The 17,570-nt window shown below is 40.2% G+C and overlaps 1 protein-coding gene across 1 annotated transcript; it reads right to left on the bottom strand.

Moving 5' to 3' along the window:
• Positions 1–979: 979 nt before the first annotated feature.
• On the bottom strand, positions 980–17,209 carry cc2d1a (coiled-coil and C2 domain containing 1A). Its single transcript, XM_062434166.1, has 28 exons — positions 17,077–17,209; positions 16,168–16,240; positions 15,918–16,053; positions 15,706–15,809; positions 14,946–15,191; positions 14,475–14,784; positions 13,747–13,856; positions 13,557–13,629; positions 12,864–12,983; positions 12,572–12,699; positions 11,717–11,789; positions 11,502–11,635; positions 11,039–11,126; positions 10,837–10,913; positions 10,601–10,696; positions 9,610–9,732; positions 9,357–9,415; positions 8,418–8,534; positions 7,138–7,211; positions 6,677–6,735; positions 6,400–6,551; positions 6,193–6,283; positions 5,954–6,109; positions 5,056–5,187; positions 4,825–4,951; positions 4,664–4,740; positions 4,499–4,546; positions 980–4,399 (listed from the first exon to the last, which is right to left on the bottom strand). The coding sequence occupies exons 2-28, from the start codon at positions 16,225–16,227 to the stop codon at positions 4,367–4,369; spliced, it is 3,003 nt and encodes a 1,000-aa protein (XP_062290150.1). The 5' UTR covers positions 16,228–16,240; positions 17,077–17,209; the 3' UTR covers positions 980–4,366.
• Between the last annotated feature and the right edge of the window lie 361 nt (positions 17,210–17,570).

Below are 17,570 nucleotides of genomic sequence, written 5' to 3'. Positions count from 1 at the left end.
CTCCTAGCAGGAAGCCCTCGCTTCTCTGTCCACGCCCACCAACTGTCGCCGGGTGTATGGTCCAAATGTATCAAGACTCCCTCCGCTGTTTCTGCCTTTCTGTGCACCATCCCCCCCTCTCATCTTTCCCCCCTTTGTCAGGGGAAATTTCACATTCAAATGCATTATTAGCATAACACCAAAGCCCCAAGCCTCCCCCCAAAAACTGCAAGCCTTGTCTGCAAAAACATGTCTATTTTGGTCTGAGATTTTATTGTTTTACTCCTCCGTGTTTTGACAATATTGTCTTTACTTTGTCTTTGTCATTGTTGGGGCCCCCCACATGCACCTCACTACTGCATGTGATTGAATTATAGCAAAACCACCGATATTATCCATCAAATACTGTTTTTTTCTTTTTTTTAAACGCAGTAATGTGTAGAAAAGTATTGCATTGGTAACCACAAACTAAACAAGCTCATTTGATGGCGCCAAAATGCAATCTCCAGCATTTTTACACCAAATAGACATATTTAATGTTTTATGTTGGCTTTGCATGAACAAATATGCTCTTTTTGTTTGAGATCTTCTACACAAAAAGCACTGTGTGGAGACCCGCCCCTGTGTTTGCAAGACTTGTAACACACATATTTGCACAATAGTGCAAATTTGTGCATGTGTACACACTTCTTCAGGTTTGGGAGGTGTAATGCTGCATGAAAAGCTATCAAAACTAATCACATATATAGATCAAATGGAAACCCATAGTATTTAAATCCTTTTCTGGGGTCTCTGAGACTACAGACAGAGGTAATGTTAATATTCTGTAGCAGACTTTTAAAAGATGTTATCAGTTTAATATTATGTTTATGAGGAATTCTCATGATTTAAGGGAAAAGCTCGTAATGAGAAACATCTGGTACAACAGCTCAATGATGACACAAACCCAGTGCTGTTTCACCATTTTATTCATGTTAACACAATCTCTTACATAGGATAATAAAGCCTAAATAATCAGGCCTTCATACATTCCCACTTTGAGCTGCACAAATCATCATGACTTACACTTAAAAATAGAGACAGAGCATATGATGCTTGTTATGTACTGCATATAAATATGACATTTATATTGATTGCCCTTACATGACTCAACAGATTTAAAAAATGTCAAAGATTAAACAATAGTATACTCCCAAGCCCAGAAGAATAATTTTACTGCAGCTGAACCGGACAGAAATATCAACAGTAATGATCAACAAACCACCAAACTTTCTCCTTTTTAAATGGAGTGCAGCCAGATACAGAGAAGGATTTTTTTTAAAAAGAGAGAGGGAGTGTGTGTGTGTGGTATGTTGTATATGCGGGAGAGGAGTGTGAGTCACCAGCAGGACAAACTTTAACAATATGTCCCTGCCCGGCACTGACCACCCAACTACCACACTGAATGCTGATGACCTTGTCTCCATGACAACAGGACAGCCTCAAAGGCCAGGAGGTTACTGGAGGAGTGGGGTGATGTGACAGGAGTGTTTGTGTGCGTTAGTGTGTCTAAGGTGATGCCGGGTTAAAGCTTTGGGGTGAATGAAAGGAGTGCTGTATAGTTTCAGTTTGTGTGCGTGCTTTTAGTGCGAGTGCTGCAACCCAGAGTAATATCAGAGCTACGCAGTGGCAGTCAGTTTTTAATTGATTTAAGTTCAAATCAGATTTGGATTTCTTATGCTTCATACCAGTGGTTTTACATTTTTAGTCCTTTTACTACAAATCACTGTTTACTTCACAGCTGCAAACCATGTTGCTGTATTATAAAAATGTTAATTCATCAATTAATTGATTTGTCAGTAAAGAGAAAACAAGTGTTAATGATAATCAATTACTAAATGGTCATTTTTTTAAAGCAATAATACCAAACATTGTCTGGCCACTGCTTCTAAAGTGTAAGGATTCGTTGGTTCTCTTTGTCTCTGTCTGAATATTTTGGGTTTTTAAACTGCTCGTCTTGAGAGGGAAAAAAAGCAATCTGAAGATGCCCTCGTGTGTTTAAAGAAATTGAAAGGTTTAAAAAAAACAACTAAAAAGCAATTGTTAATTGCAACAATAGTAATAATATTTTGTGCCGTTTTTATCGTAGCCATTAGTTTCCAAACTGTAGTGTCTGTGGTGTAATTAGTGGACTGGTGATGGAATATGTGTCGGCATCATTTTTGTCAGTTACATTCTCTTAATATTTATTGTAACTGCAGAGCTTTGCAAATAAATCTGCATTAAACTGCATAATACAGTACTGACAAACATTAAAGCAGCCATGACTGACAGATTGATTACACAACTCGAAGAGCCAAATGTTTGGCTCAAACTCAGAGTCAAAAGTCTGCTAATTGATTAGCGCGTGGAAATGAATGGAAGAAAATGGCTGCCTGGAACAGTAGGAAAAATACATACAAAGAAATATGAAACAATATTGCGTGAATTGAAAAATTGTCAACAAAATATTAAGTGTAAACGATTTACAGTTTAGGAGCTAAAAGCTTCAAAGACACAGATATGGTTTGTTAAATTTCCTCTCATATTAAGATAACGGTTTATATTTCCCTGTAAGAAAAATCTGTCCTTCCACTCAATAAAAATCATCTGGTCAAAGCACCAAAATGTAGCACTTACAAAGAGTCAGAAGATATCCTCTTATGATAAAGAAAACAGGGGGAGGGGTGTTACATAAATTCACCACAGACTATGGAGGGCCATATCAGGTCAACTTTAACCAGGATTATTTGCTAATGGAGTGAGGCAGTGGGTGGATTAGGACAAACACATGATTCTCTGCTCTGTCACGTGACAAAAAAAAAAAACTATTAGTGGAGTTAACGGACATCGTCCACATTCAAGGGTCAAATAGGCAGTAAGGCTCATTTTATATAGCCTGCTACATCTTGGCTGTTTGCAATCAACAAGGATCCACATCGACACAATCTACTGTCAGGTTGTCAAACACTGAGAACAAACATCTGTCCAGAGTATGAAACAGAGCACATGTGTCTGTTTTTGTACATTTGCTGCTGTTGTGGTGATTTATGAATTTCAAGGTGCCTCAGCTGGAATCCACTTCTTAAAAAAGTTTTACTGGACCTGAATTTTGTCCTTTGACTGCACAGTCATTAAAGTATCAGGTAGAGAGGAGTGACAGGGATGTCTATGGGGGAACAGAAATAGAAATGAGCAATTAGCCAGCTATACTGAAACATATTGGGTTATCTTCCTGTGGGCAGACTGTTCAGTGCCCACTGTGCTGCCATTTGAGAGCTCAGTGGGACAGAATCTGTTTTATTAAACCTCATAGATCAACCTGGAAAATGCTGCACTGATGATGCTGCTGTTAATTATTTTCTAATTGACAGCACAATTCACCACATTGTTCAAGAGTTTAGAGAAAATCCATACAGGGCAGCCTATTACTGGAGACTCTGAATAATCTCTGAATATATGTAAAGGAATTAGTGTGAAGAAAGTGAAGATGAAGAAGACAACAAAGAGGAAATAGCTGATGAAGAAGAAGAAGAAGCAATCCTTTAGCAGAGCTAAGCTTTCACCACATTCATTGCACGCTGTTAACACCTCCCCTCCCCAACCCCAAAGGCGACTCTATGTCTGATCTAGTCGTCTCCTTGGTGACACAAAAACACTAATCCCTCATTATGGGATGTAGGCTGCTGCGCCCCAAAGCCCCGTTTTTTTATTCCCATATCACACCACTCCAAATGGAGCAGATTACTGTAATCTGGGAACACTGGAGCAGACAGATTAGATTAAGCTCATTACACACATAAAATATGGGAAAAGGGGTTAAAAACACCTCAGTCCATTGGTTAAATACACTTCAGAGCATATACACAAACACACACACGCACACATATTTTTGGTCACCTACAGACACCAAAAGACTGTCAAATGTAAAATCTTCTGACAGATCTCTTCACCAACAACTCTCAAAGGAAAAATGGGAATAGAAGAAAGCAGTTAACAAAGTAAAGGAAAACTCTATAAAGCAGCAGTTTTCTGCATTGCTCGTCTTGTTTAAGTGCAAATAATCCTGCGTCTCCCTTTGCTTTTTAACACGTTTTAATGCTTGCTTTCATTTTTGTGTCCCTTTGTAGTTGCAGATTTGTTTTAATTATTGTGGCTGGCAACAAACCACAAGTGCCACATGTTAAGTTGTATGGTCAACAGACAGAATTAGCAGGTAGTTTCATGCAGCTGTCATGGACATAAGCAGCATAGAATCATACTAAAGGTGCTTAAAGTACTGGCTGTAGTGTTTGTATATGCGTGTGTATGTGAGAGACAGAAATGATATAACAGTACTCCAGCCAAGTCTCTGCTCTCTACGCTCCTCTCATCCGGTACGTTTCCTTGTCAGTGATTCCAGCTAAAGAAGAGAAAAAACAAATATATCTATAAAACACACAGTAAAAACACACATGAAAATGATACATGTTCTATATTGACAGAACATAGCAGCCGTCACCTCATTCTCTACCATCTTCAACCTGCCCAGAGCATCCTTGGCAGCTTCCTATAAAGAGGAGAAAGTATGGAATCTATTTATAATAACACACGACACATACACAGACACACAAGCGAACAGCAGCAATCACATTCGATGAGCAGCCGACCCCGACCCTGAGCTCACCCTGTTGCCTTGGCTCGAGAATTTCTTCACCGAATCAGCCAGACCTTGGGTGAAGCGCCGTAGAACATTTTCATACTCTGCGCACAATGTTGAAGAATAATGCGGGTTAATGTACATGCCAGAGAAATGTACTCGTATATGTTTTGGTGTGTGTGTTTTACCTGTTAGTAGAGCAGGAGAGCCTCGCTCCAGCTGTGCTTTCTGCCACTGCAGTCTGTGTGTGACCTCATGGTGTTGATGGATGAGGTCAGGTGTGGGATCCCGTCGGTTCTTTCGGTACTCTGCAATCTGAGCGAGACGGGCGTAAATGACTGACGAGACCTTCACGCCTTTGGGTCGTTACAAGCATTAGAGGACTGAACACACACACATACACACATACAAACAAATACCTTTCTCTCCAGCCGCTCCCTGTCGTAGTTGAGGAGACTGAAGCTGTGGAGTTTGTACTGCGGAGGAGAGTTGTTGGGATGACCGCTCCGGCTGCTTGCTTCATGTCTGGGTTTAGATCGAGGAGATGGAGCCTGGTTCGAACAAACACACACAGAGACATCAGTGTGCTGGCAGAGTCGAGATCATTTTGACCCAGTATTGTAAGGTTTTTGTTCTACTGCCTTTACAGGCCGTGCTCAAAGGGACTACAGGATGACAGTAAATATTCAAAGGGCAGCAGTGAATGTCCTTACTGAGGCAGTTGATTGTTTTGCTCGAAACTAGTCTAACAAGTTTGTAGCTGTTCTGAACGCCCACACTGAAAGGTGTGGAGAAAAACCTGCTATCAGAGAGATGAGATGCAATAATTGCTTAAGTTTGCATAGCTACAAACACTTTGGGACAGTCTCTCGTTCATAGCTTTCATAGTGTTTGGTTGAACACACGAAAAGAGCCAGAGGTAATTCTGCAAAGCGTGAAAAAAAGAAAACGGTAAAAGCCTGCACACGTTTGATCGCTGCATGAGGCGGGCATGATTGTTGAATTCAGAACATTACAAAAATGTAACGCCATAAAGGTGTTGGGTGACATTTCAGATGCTCTTTGAAGATCTGTCAAGCATTTCGGTTGTAGCATACTGCCCCCTTAACAGTGTCTTGTGTCCTGACATTTACAGTATGTCTAGTTTTTAATATGGCACAGAGGCTCAGTGTTCAGCAAAGAAGCTCCTACCCGCAAACCTGACCTGTTCATATGTTCCTCCTGTGTCCTCCAGAGGAAACAAAGACACAAAGAGGGGGATTTGCTCTGCTGCAGTTTCTTCCCAACCGCTCACATACATGCAGGTCATCCACTCACCCGATCCTTTTGCCTCTCTGGAGGAGAAAGGGGGGAGACCGGTTCAAGAACCAGCCACTTCTCCGTCACCGGCTGGAGATCGACTGATGATAAAGGCTCTCTGACCTTCACCTTCACCTCCAGCTTGCCACCCGTGGGTTTACGTCCATCCATCACCTGAGAGACACGCGTGCACTGTTAGATAGATCTGCTGTGTGCTTGTGTATATGCGTTTGTGTTGACATGTGATTACCACTCGCCTCTATGATCTCTCTGATGTCACAGTGGTTTTCTAGAGCGTCTAGCTTCAGGTGAGCTGTGCCCACTACTTTGTCTGTTTTAAAGAGGCCTCTGGAAACAAACAGAGAGGAGAATGCAACTGATGAAGGTACAACACACATTACATTTATAGCATAAATCAAACCGATAAACAAGGTAGCTACTACTGGCTCTCTACAAGGTTTTACCCCTTGTGGATGATTTCAAACTTGACGCCTTTGGACTGCACGACTCGTTTAAAGCCTCTGTGCGTCCGGTTGATGTTCAGTTTGAACTGCTCTTTGAATTCTGGACTGTTTGTGTTCTTTACTGTGCTGGTTTTGTCCCTCTGTGCCTCCTCCTACACACACACACACACACACACACACACACACACACACACACAAATGAATGAATTAAAACACATCTATATATAAATAGAGTCAAACATTCATAATCTCCTCTCTGAGTGTGAAAGATTTTTACCGAACTGGGAAAAGGAAACTCGAACTTCACACTTGCATCCAGATCGTTAGGTGAGACACCTGAAGAGAGAGATGTTGGTATAAGTGTACTTATTTGGATGGATGAATGATTAGGTAGGTAGATAGATAGATACAACCTTAGCAAACACTATGATAACATACTATGTACACTAGACAAGTGTGTAAAGTCGTGACAGAAGCTATAAAGCAGGATGGTGAGGTTTTGTAGCGAGTAATTGGGCAAGATTGATTTCCTGAATTGGTCCTTGTGACAGTGAAGCTGGACCAGTCTGTTAGAGAAAGTGCTCCGTTGTTTGTCCAGTAGGAGATGGAGTGGGGTGGGGGTTGTCAGGAGTTTGTTTAATATCCTCCTCTCCATCACAACTTGCAGCCAATGGCGGAGCCGTCCATTTTAATCAGTGAAACTCATTTACTGCCAGGTTATTTCAAAGATCTGCCTACCTGCAGGCGCTGGCAGGTTGATGCCTTTGATGATGTACAATACCAGGTCATTAAGTGTCAGGTTGGGGTAGATCCTACAGGGGAAAAAAAGCAAAAAATAAAACAGGAGTCATGACCATTCAGAACCAGCATTATGACTGACATACATTAACCAGTCAGCATCAATGAGAGCCAAACAGCCCCAACTGCTGAATGACTCACTGGCAGAGTCACCTTGCTGTAAGCTTGGTATGATACTGGAGCAGAGCCAGAGTGAGTCACAGTGAGTCACTCTGACTCATCTACAGATCTAGTTGGGGAAAGTAATTCTATTCTTGTCTTTAAAAAATGTTTTCATAATTGAGTGACTGATGCAAATGTTGAAAATCTAAATAATTAAATATAAAAGACAGCCAGTTTCATAACAGGAAAGATTATAAATCCCTAAAATCACAATAAAAAAGGCTTTTTGATCCATCCATTGATCTATTGATTGATGTATGTTTCATGTTCGGGTGGGACACTGACACCAAGGTGAACTGCTGGTTTCAAAAACTGTAGGCATCCTTTAGCTGTGACCAATTTATTTATTTTAGAGCTTAACAAATACTAGATTTTTAATTTGATGTATATCGATATTAGACAATTAATAATAATAATAATACTAATAATAATAATTTTTAAAAATAATATAGCATACATATAGCATATACATTTTGACTATTAAAGAACTGTCATCAAGATAGGAAGTAAGCCAAACATTTCAGTTAAATAAAAACTTTTTTTCTTTTTTCTATTGAATAAACTATGTAATGTTGATAGTTTCCAAAATATATCTAAATCATTTTTATTGACCTATATTACCTATATAAAAGATGATATCAGTGGCTGGCTGTCAGGCCTGCATCCTTTTCTTGTTGATTGGCAGCAGAATACATTAAGTGTTGTTGCACTAATGTTGTGGTCTGTTAGTAGCTGGTGCTATAATTCTTGGGGGAAGTTAAAAATCCTCAAGAACTGCCAACAAATGATTTTATTATTGCTACATAAATGTCACTCCAAACCCAGTAACCACTTCTGCTACTTTTTAAATTGCATTGCCAATTTTAGCAGAAGCTTAAAAAAAATAGTTTTGCTCTTTTTTGAACAGTTTGAATCACCAAGTATGATGTTTTATAAAAAAAACTGATGTGAGAAGACTACTACTCTTTTTATGGAGTGCAAAAAGTAATTCAGAAAGAATATATAATGATAAATGATCTGTTATGAATTCAAATGTATTCTGTGAGTTTGTTGCTGACTTGGCGGTGTTGAAGGTCCTCTCCTCAGTGCGGCACTTGGGGACAGGATGGCCCTTGGCGTGGGCGTTCTTCAGTATCTCAATGTTCTTCAAAGACTCCTCGACTAGCTTCTCACACCTGGTGGAGAAACAGAGATCCTCCTTACACACAAAGGCTCACACATCTCTCATATTGAGATCTTGCTCCTGAAATGTCACAGGTCTGATTTCAGCACAGGCAGAGGTCACAGTTTGCCATAAAGTAGCTCTGCATTTGTTTGAAATAGTCTTTTCTTCCATTGGCAAGACTTTAAGGAGCATTCATCATGTGAAAGTTACACGTTTTGTTAATGTATGAGAAAAAACGTGTAAAATATGCAGTGTGACATGAGAGTCACACTGTTTGCATTACGATGAAGAGATCACACGACACAACACTGCAGAAGTGTGTAATTGAAAGTTCAATAACATAAATTCATTGATTCATAAATTTAAAAATACATTTAAAATCTACATTAATCATTTAGTGAGTAAAAATATCATGTGTTTCTCAAATGTGAGAACTGGAGTGTTTTTCTGCTTTGTGTGTTTGACAGTTATAGAGGAAAAGCAGTTGAAGACAATATATTGGGCTCTAGTAAATGAAGATTGTATTTGTCATATCATTTGTTATTTTGTGCATGAATCAACTGATCTAAAAGGTTGTGAAGTTTTCGGTAGCTGCCTGTGATGTTTTTATGGTGAGAAAAATTGCAAAGATCCTGAATTGTGAGAACAAATTGATTCAATTTAATACCCGAATGATCAATTACAATTTTAATTTAAAAAATAATGTGAACTGACACCTGCATAAAGCTCAAGTTGAGGCACCAGAACAGAGAAAGCTTTATATTCCAACATGACTGCAGACGTCATGCTAAAATTCAAGCTAACAAACAGACAAATGAGTGATGTTTCTTACTTTAGAGCCTCAGCCACACTGCCCGTCTTTACGGTCTGCTGAGAGTAGTTCAGGCATTTCTGGAGATAGATAAAGACAGAGAACAAAACAGAGTGTGGTGAAGATAACATAACAGCCACACAAAACAATCTTGGTTCAATATGCATCCGCTTAAAAAGTTGCACCACTAGAAAAGCGATGAAGAGGCTTTGGGAGCATAATTGCAACTACTGTATGATATCTACATCGGCATGAGGGAGGGGTTTATCCTAACCTCATGCTGATTCCGCACAAGATCCATGAGACCGCGGTACTGCTCACTGGAGCGAGGGGAGAGAGGGGAGGAACGGGAACGAGTCAGGGAATAGTCATCCTCACTGACTGGAGCGTTGGGGATCTGTTAGGCAGAAGACAATTACAAATGTGCTGATAAACAAAAAATGTGTGTAAGGCAAAGGGTGGAAACATCTATCAACTTGCTATTATGCCAAAATACATTAGTACCACTTCAATAATAAGTTAAATTGAATTATTTTTAGTCCTACACATATTCATTTATGATTTGCAACACAGTTTTGAGAACCCAAATCAAGCATGGACCAAAATCAAATCAAATTATGAACATCCTTTTCTAAGCTTGTGTGATACTCTACACACACACAAGAAGACAAACTAACAGAGGCACAAGCATAATATTCTCTGTAAACACACAGTGAGACAGAGCCAGAGAGAAATTCATCAGTTATATGAAGCAAAATGAAAGAAAGTCACAGGGGATAAGTGACAACTGTATGAGATATAAATAGTAGTGGAATCACACTGGGAAGACGCACATCACACACACACACACACACAGAAATAAACACAAACATACAGAAGGTAAGACCACCATGAGCATGAAGATGGGTTTTATTTCACTCCATGTTGCCTTCCTTCTGTTTTGTATTACTGTCACATTTCATGTTAACATGCCTCACACATTCAATTACACACACACACACAGGTTTTATTTCACTCCATGTTGCCTTCCTTCTGTTTTGTATTTCTGTCACATTTCATGTTAACATGCCTCACACATTCAATTACACACACACACACACACACACACACACACACACACACACACACACACACACACACACACACACACACACACACACACACACACACACACACACACACACACAACAGCTGTGAATGTGTAAGTGAGAAACTTGCTCTGTATCTTCTTGCATTTCATTAGTTATCAAGAATATATTTAATACCTTGGTGATATCAACAGGTAGGCCAGATTTGGCAGCAGTGATCATGGGGTCAAGTCCTTTGGCGTTTCTGAGGTGCTGCGCTGCTCCTGTCATGTCCTACAAAGAACCAAGAAACAGAAACAGATGTTCAAGACTCCAATAAAACAACATGCTGTAGTAACAGCATCTACAAAAACACAAACATGGCAGGAAATCAATCTACAGAAAAAAAACACAGAAAAAAGTCGACAGCTCACCTTCATCTGTTTGGAGCGCAGTGCTGCACGCAAAAAAGCCTGTCGTCTTAGCAACAAGTAATCCACTTGCTGCTGGCCTAAAAGGATAATTAAGAGAAAAATAAGTGAAACTCTGCCTCATGTAGCACTTTAACGCTTTGCACATACAGGGAGGCAGGTGAGCATGTGCATGTCGCTACACAAACCCACAATCTGAACACACCTTTAAGTCCCAGTTTTAGAGCTGAGGAGCCTCGAGGGGCCTGAGGAGCTGGAGATTTCGCTGTCTGGGAGGGTGGACGCGCTGCTGGCTGCAGAGAAAGAAAATATCTGGTCAGGATCATGAGACAAATGCTCTAAACAACAACATTTCCCGGTACTGTATTGTCCTCGTACAGTAAACTTCTACATCTTGAGACATTGTGAGCTCCATTTAATATTTTGAATCATCTTAAAAAACTAAGACTGTTAGTTAATATATCATATTCAATATGATGCAATAGGCAAGAGATAACTGTTAATTGAATGATAATGATTCAGGTACAACACAGAAGCTGGCAGGACAAACAATAAATCATTGATAGCTTTTGTTTGTATGTTTGAAAGGTAACCAATCCGACTCTTTGGCTGCATTATAACAATCTGACCATTTGGCAGTGCCTTTATTTGTTTATTTTTTGGTTTACCTTGGCAGCCTCTCTTGGACTGTCCTCTTCTTCATCTTCTGCGTCTGCGTCCTGATTAGCTATTTTCATAGCTGTTTCCAGGACACCCATGAAGGTCTGCTGACCCCCCTCCGAGCCCTGGAGTGGTGGACAGCCTAGGACAGCAACACACAGAATTGACTTAGTAAATCTGAGAAGCAAAACCCAGTGCTAAACGCCTGGATTCAGAAACATACCTGGAGGCACAGGTAGATCAGACAAGCTGACAGGTCGTCCGGCTTTGTGAGCTCTGATAGCATCCTGGTATTGCTATTGAGAGAGGAGAAAATGATTGATTATTCTGTTATCACTAATTAAAGGGATATTCCACATTCAGATGCTTTTATGCATTGGTATAATTAGTCCTTGACAGTGCATTCCTGAATTGCCTCAAATACGACATATTTGCAAGCACACATCTTCCATTCCCACCCCACTCAATCACAACAACAATAGCTATAGTAACCAAAAAAAGGGACTTTCTTACAAATAAAGAACAAAAATAAATAGAACAAAGAAGCAACACAATACTGATTAACTCCCACATGGAAATCAATGTCATCAGTGTGCTACCACACCTACAAAAAGCAATACACATACCCCACAACTATTTTTCTGCGCCCCCTCCCCCCCCCCCCCCATCCCCCCATCCCACTGTATATGAAATTATTTTCATGTTGTTGTTTATTATAATTATTATCTTTTTTATATGCATTATTACTCTTTCATGCTCTTGTCTCCCTGTTCTTGTTTCATCCTCTACCTCATTCTCAGCAGCACAGTGCCTTTCAACAATCCTCAGAGAGTTATTTTGGTTGGTGAAATGAGCAAAAGTAGTAGTTACAGCTACAGAGGGTATTACCAGTCAAAATAAAGTGAGTCACAGTTATTTGGGGAAATAAAAAAACACCACCAAAAAAATGCAGGATTGTGAAGTGCATCACAAGTAGCTGTTTTAAGAATTTCTGACAATAATATATTGTCTAACACCTTTGGAAAAATTGCCTCTTTTTTTTTTAAACGATAACTTCAAAATTTTAAGTGCATGGTACCTTGACAATGCGCTGGTGCATGCGGGCTTTTCGGTCATCTCCTTTGCTCTTGGCTCCCTCTGCTGCTGATTTGTATATGTCCATCCTCTGCTGCAGGGCTTCTGCCAAACTGCTAGGAGCAGGCAGGTCTTTGCAGGACACACACACACACACACACACACACACACACACACACACACACACACACACACACACACACACACATTTATTTATTTATTTAAAAATTAAACATTATACAGTTTTTATCACCTGCACTACACTAACTAAGTTGAAGAAAGGATCAGGGTCTTACTGGCAGGGACCACCTGAGCGGGTGCAGCAGCAGCGGGAGCAGCAGAGGCAGCGGGGGCAGCGGGGGCAGCTGGTTTAGAGGAAGACTGAGGAGGTGCACGGTGCTCTGCTACTACGTCTCCTGTGAATGATAAGACAGACATGAAGATGATCATCACATAGGGATTGAATTGAAAGAAAAAGACAGAACAGGAGAAGAAAACAAATTGAAGATGGAGTCTGATGGTTTTAATTAGCAGTCTTTTTTTAAATAATCTGTCTTGCACTCTAGCTCAAGTAAATGTAATGCCATTCAGTGAGCTGACGAGGACCAACGGACGAGCTGGAAGTGAGTCTGTGATACAGTGTGTGTGAGGAATCAGGCGTGTGACATGCTTACAGTATTTATCAGAACATTTGTATTTGAGTAAAAATGTGTGTTTGGGACATTCATGCAACTTGATACCCAAGACCTGGATTATAGTTACAAAACTGATTTTAAAAAATGGAAAAGCATTTAAGGAGTCTTTGTGAGTTCTTTAAATCGGTCTTTAATCAAATTTACTGTATCAAGAAATTGATACCTCTTTTAGGAGCTCCGTTCTCTATGAGGAAGCCTGAGTAAAACCTAAGAATTTCAGGATATGTTGGGTAAGTAATCAAAATAGCAGTTCAAACTTTAGGTAAAATGTTCGTGTGGAGTCGTTACACTGACCAGGAGGTGGCGGCAGTGAGCTCAGCTCTATTGGTTGGCCTCTGTCCAGTGCCTCCACCAGTGTGTCCAGCTTCTGCATAAACGGAGGAGGTCATTAGAAATGACTTTTTCTCACAAGTTTGACCTGTAAACTTTACACTGACACAAAGAAGATTTATTCATGATATAAGGTTGTTGCTGTGTCTGTTACCTTGGCAGTGAGGTAGTGTTGTTTGGCCTGGTCAATGTCGCCGCTCTGTTTGGCGTGTATGGCAGCCATCTTATACTCCCTCTGTCTGGACAGCACGGCCTGTTTCAGCTCTAAAATGAGTGAAAACATAGACGTATATTTATATAGAATGGAGAGAAGAATAAAATAGAAAGCAAAACAGAAAGAATAGTTGGTTTAAAAGCTGAGGAGGATCACAGCGGGGACATCTGCGTGTGACTGTGTCTGAGCAATATTAAATGAGGAATACTGATTCTGTGGTGGCTTCTTTCTGTTTTTGCTAATGACTGTCGTCAAATAAATGTTTAGTGAATGAAATAATAAAACTGCTGTCTGATCAGCAGTTAAAAGGCAAAGAAGTCTTAAAATAGCAAATACAGTGAGCATATGTTTACAGGGAGCAGACAATGAGTGTGACAAATTTTAAAGATTATTTTCTGGTAGAGGAAAATAAATATATTAAGCTTGACATCAGGATTTCAGCTATTTTGCCAAAATGGTATAAATAAGATGATCAATACTCATTAAAACTCTTTGAGTGCCAGTGCATATTTAATGAAATTTGTGACTTTCATCCCGGATTACTTCATAGTGTCTGTTAGAGTGGACCAACATCACAACGTCTTTACTTATATACACCCAGTGCAGAGAAAAATGGCAAGTTGGAGAGTTCCTCTTATTATGCTGCATGTCATCATGTGTCTGTTTACCTGAGTGCTGTGCGTCAGGCTGGCTGGGGGTGAGTGGAGAGATGGCAGGTGTATCTGGGGTGATGGCAGCAGCAGGCTTTTGAGGTGGGGTCAGATGGAGCGGCCTATTATTAGGAGCTGTTGGCGAAGCCTCCCTCAAAGGTTTCTGATTGGTAGGAGGGGAGGGCATCAGCGTGGGCTCTGGCCGTTCCTTGATCGGTTCGGGCTCCGCTGCGACGTTGGGCTTTCCGCCGAGAGCGACAGGAGGTGGGATCTCCTCTTCATTGACTGGTTTTCCTCTCTTGACAGATGTTAACATGGACAGTAATGTCTAGAGTTGAAAAGATAAGAATTATTAGCGAGAACAAATATGCAAAGTTTTAGAATAAATATATGAGAAGCTTATTAAGAAATTCCAAAAGTTTTGAATGAAGGAAAAGTTTAGGGATCAGCTTGTATTGAGGCGTTTCCCTGTTTTCTTCTCCATTTTACCTTTAACCCACGGTCATATCTTCGGACTTTGCTAGTCTCCCCCGCAGCCTTGGCATTAGAAATGGCAGTCTTATACATTTCAATGCGTTCAGATAGGAGGGACTCCACCCCAGTTGCACCACTGGGAGCAGCAGGAGGAGCAGCGTGGGATGTGACGCTCACTTTTGGAGCAGTCGGCGTGATGGCGGGAGGGGTGGGAGCAGGAGTTTGATCTTCATCTTCCTCCAAAACCTCATTCAATTCTGCCTACAGACACACAGAAATGTTTACAGTACAGACAAATTAAATAATTTAAGCAATTCAACAGCTAAGTGGAATAAAAGGGTTTAAGGCTGCAACTGACAAATATATGTTATTATCAATTAATCTGTTAATTCTTTTTGATTAATCAGGTAATCATTTAGTCTAGGAAATGTCAAAAACTGAAATGTCTTAAACTTGCCTGTTTTGTCCGACTAAAGTCCAAATTTCAAATGTATTCATTGGCTTTTTTTTAGTATTATATAAAATGACTGACACAAAAATGTGTATGCCACATAACTGCTATTATCCTGCTTTGATTCCAACTAGGGACCTTTGTTGCATGTCATACCCATCACTGTCCCCTTGTTTCCTGTCAGTCACTTCACTTTTGGCTGTCCAATTAAGGCAAACATAACCCCCCCCCCCCAAAAAAAAAAAAACTTAACAAAAACAGCAAATTCATTTTAATCAACTATTTTTTTCAGCTCTAGCAGGCATAAAAGGGTGTGTGTGTTACCAGCAAATCTTCATCATCCAAATCTTCATCCCCGATATCGTCAGCATCCAGGTCTTTCATACAAAGAGCTGCCATCCGCTCTATTTCAGTCATGGGAACAGGAACTGAACATATGACAAGTAAATGAATGACAGTAGCATATGGGTGAGACAGGGTGAAACTTTGGCTTACACTATGAAAATGAAGAAAATTAACACTCTTGTCGTTCTCACCTCTGCCTTCACCCTTCTTCCCTTGTGATCTTCCTCCTCCACCTCCCATCAGATTGAGCAGCTCTGCTTCCAGCTCTTCATCATTCCCATCATCATCCATCCCTCCATCTGGAGACAGGTCAAGCAGCAGCCCCATCTGAGACAGATCAAGACCAACATGTAGAGAGCTGCTGAATAATTTCTGTTGTTGACAACTAAGAGGTACAAATCGTTCTTACTTCTTCTTATAATCAGATGTGAGGGGTGTTACCTGTTTGGCTCTCGCTGCCCCTTGACCCCGGGGAGGGTTTGGGTTCCGACTGCGACTCATGGAGTTTTACTACCTGAAAGTTAACGGGGGGATTGATTCAGTCATTGAAGAACAAGAAGGAAGTTGATGTCGATGAGTGGCAGAATCTAAATCAGCAGCAACGACACTGAACTTAGTCTGATTCACAGCTTCTGATTTGGGATTGAAGGAAAAATCAAGGGAAACATAAATTACTTTATTTGGCGGCTGACTCTCGAAAGTCCTAATGCTGCTAAAACCCTCTTTCAGATTTGTGAAACATTTATTTTGCTTAAGATAAAAGAAAAAAAGGGGGATTTAACTGCTTTTTTCCCTCATTCAAAAACCACTACACTTATACTTGTCAAATATTAATAAGAATAATCTAGCCCAGAGTTGACAAGTTTTAGTGATGTGGTTTTTGATCTGGACCTGGTTTAAAATGGTGTGGATGGAGAAATAATGGGAAGTCTCCTTGTTAATCTAGCCCAAATTTGATGAGTTCAAGAGTAGTGGCTTTTGATATGGGCCTGGTCTAATGGAGTTTGGATAGGGGGGAAAAAACAGTGAAATCGCCCTCATTTCTTTTTTCACTAACAGAATAAAGATTTCACACATCTAAAAGTGGGTTTAAACAGCGTTTAGACATTTGCTACCATGAGCCGCTAAATATTATTATTTAAACTGTGGTTCGCTTAACTTTCCCCTTAACCAAGACCCGGACCTGAACTCCAGCGTCATGCTATGTGCCATTTAGGTTTAAGTAATAATAATTAACAATTCACACAGTTTTAAATGTCTTGTTTAGCTTCAGCTCTCATGTTAGCTATCAGCTAATACAACATTCAATGTAAGTGTGTACAGCTAACAGCTACTGAATGTGTTGTTTACCTTGTCAGCAGGTCGAGCACGGCTCAGAAACAAAAGCAGAAAAGAAAAGAGATAAAAGTGTTTTAACGTTTAGTAAGAGCAGGTAAAACAACAACGGTGAGCAGTGGGATTTACTTCCGACATTTGCGTCTCCCATGGCAACCAATGCATCCAGCTTTACGACTACTGACGTAAAACATCAATGTATGTTATAGCTATCCTGGTCCACGGTTTACAACATTTTTTTCCCCAGGATGGCGAAGGCATGACCCGCCCATACAAGCCTGTTCAAGACAGGAATGTTGCTCTGGACCTAAAATGACATAATGTTTATTATAATTTATATATATCTAAAGAGATGTGACATTTTTTTTCATCCATGTCTGTGGCTCTTTTATTGCTCTACATTGTTCCTTATTTAGCTGTCTTCTGTGGATTGACTTATCAAATTGTAAATACTCTTCTAGTCTGTGTTTCTTTGGAAACAGCCATAGTGATATAACGAATGATATTCT

The sequence above is a fragment of the Scomber scombrus genome, chromosome 2, assembly GCF_963691925.1.
Source record: "Scomber scombrus chromosome 2, fScoSco1.1, whole genome shotgun sequence".
In the NCBI taxonomy this organism is placed as follows: domain Eukaryota; kingdom Metazoa; phylum Chordata; class Actinopteri; order Scombriformes; family Scombridae; genus Scomber; species Scomber scombrus.
Note: the sequence above shows the minus strand (reverse complement) of the source record. Positions and strands in the feature narration are given on the sequence as shown.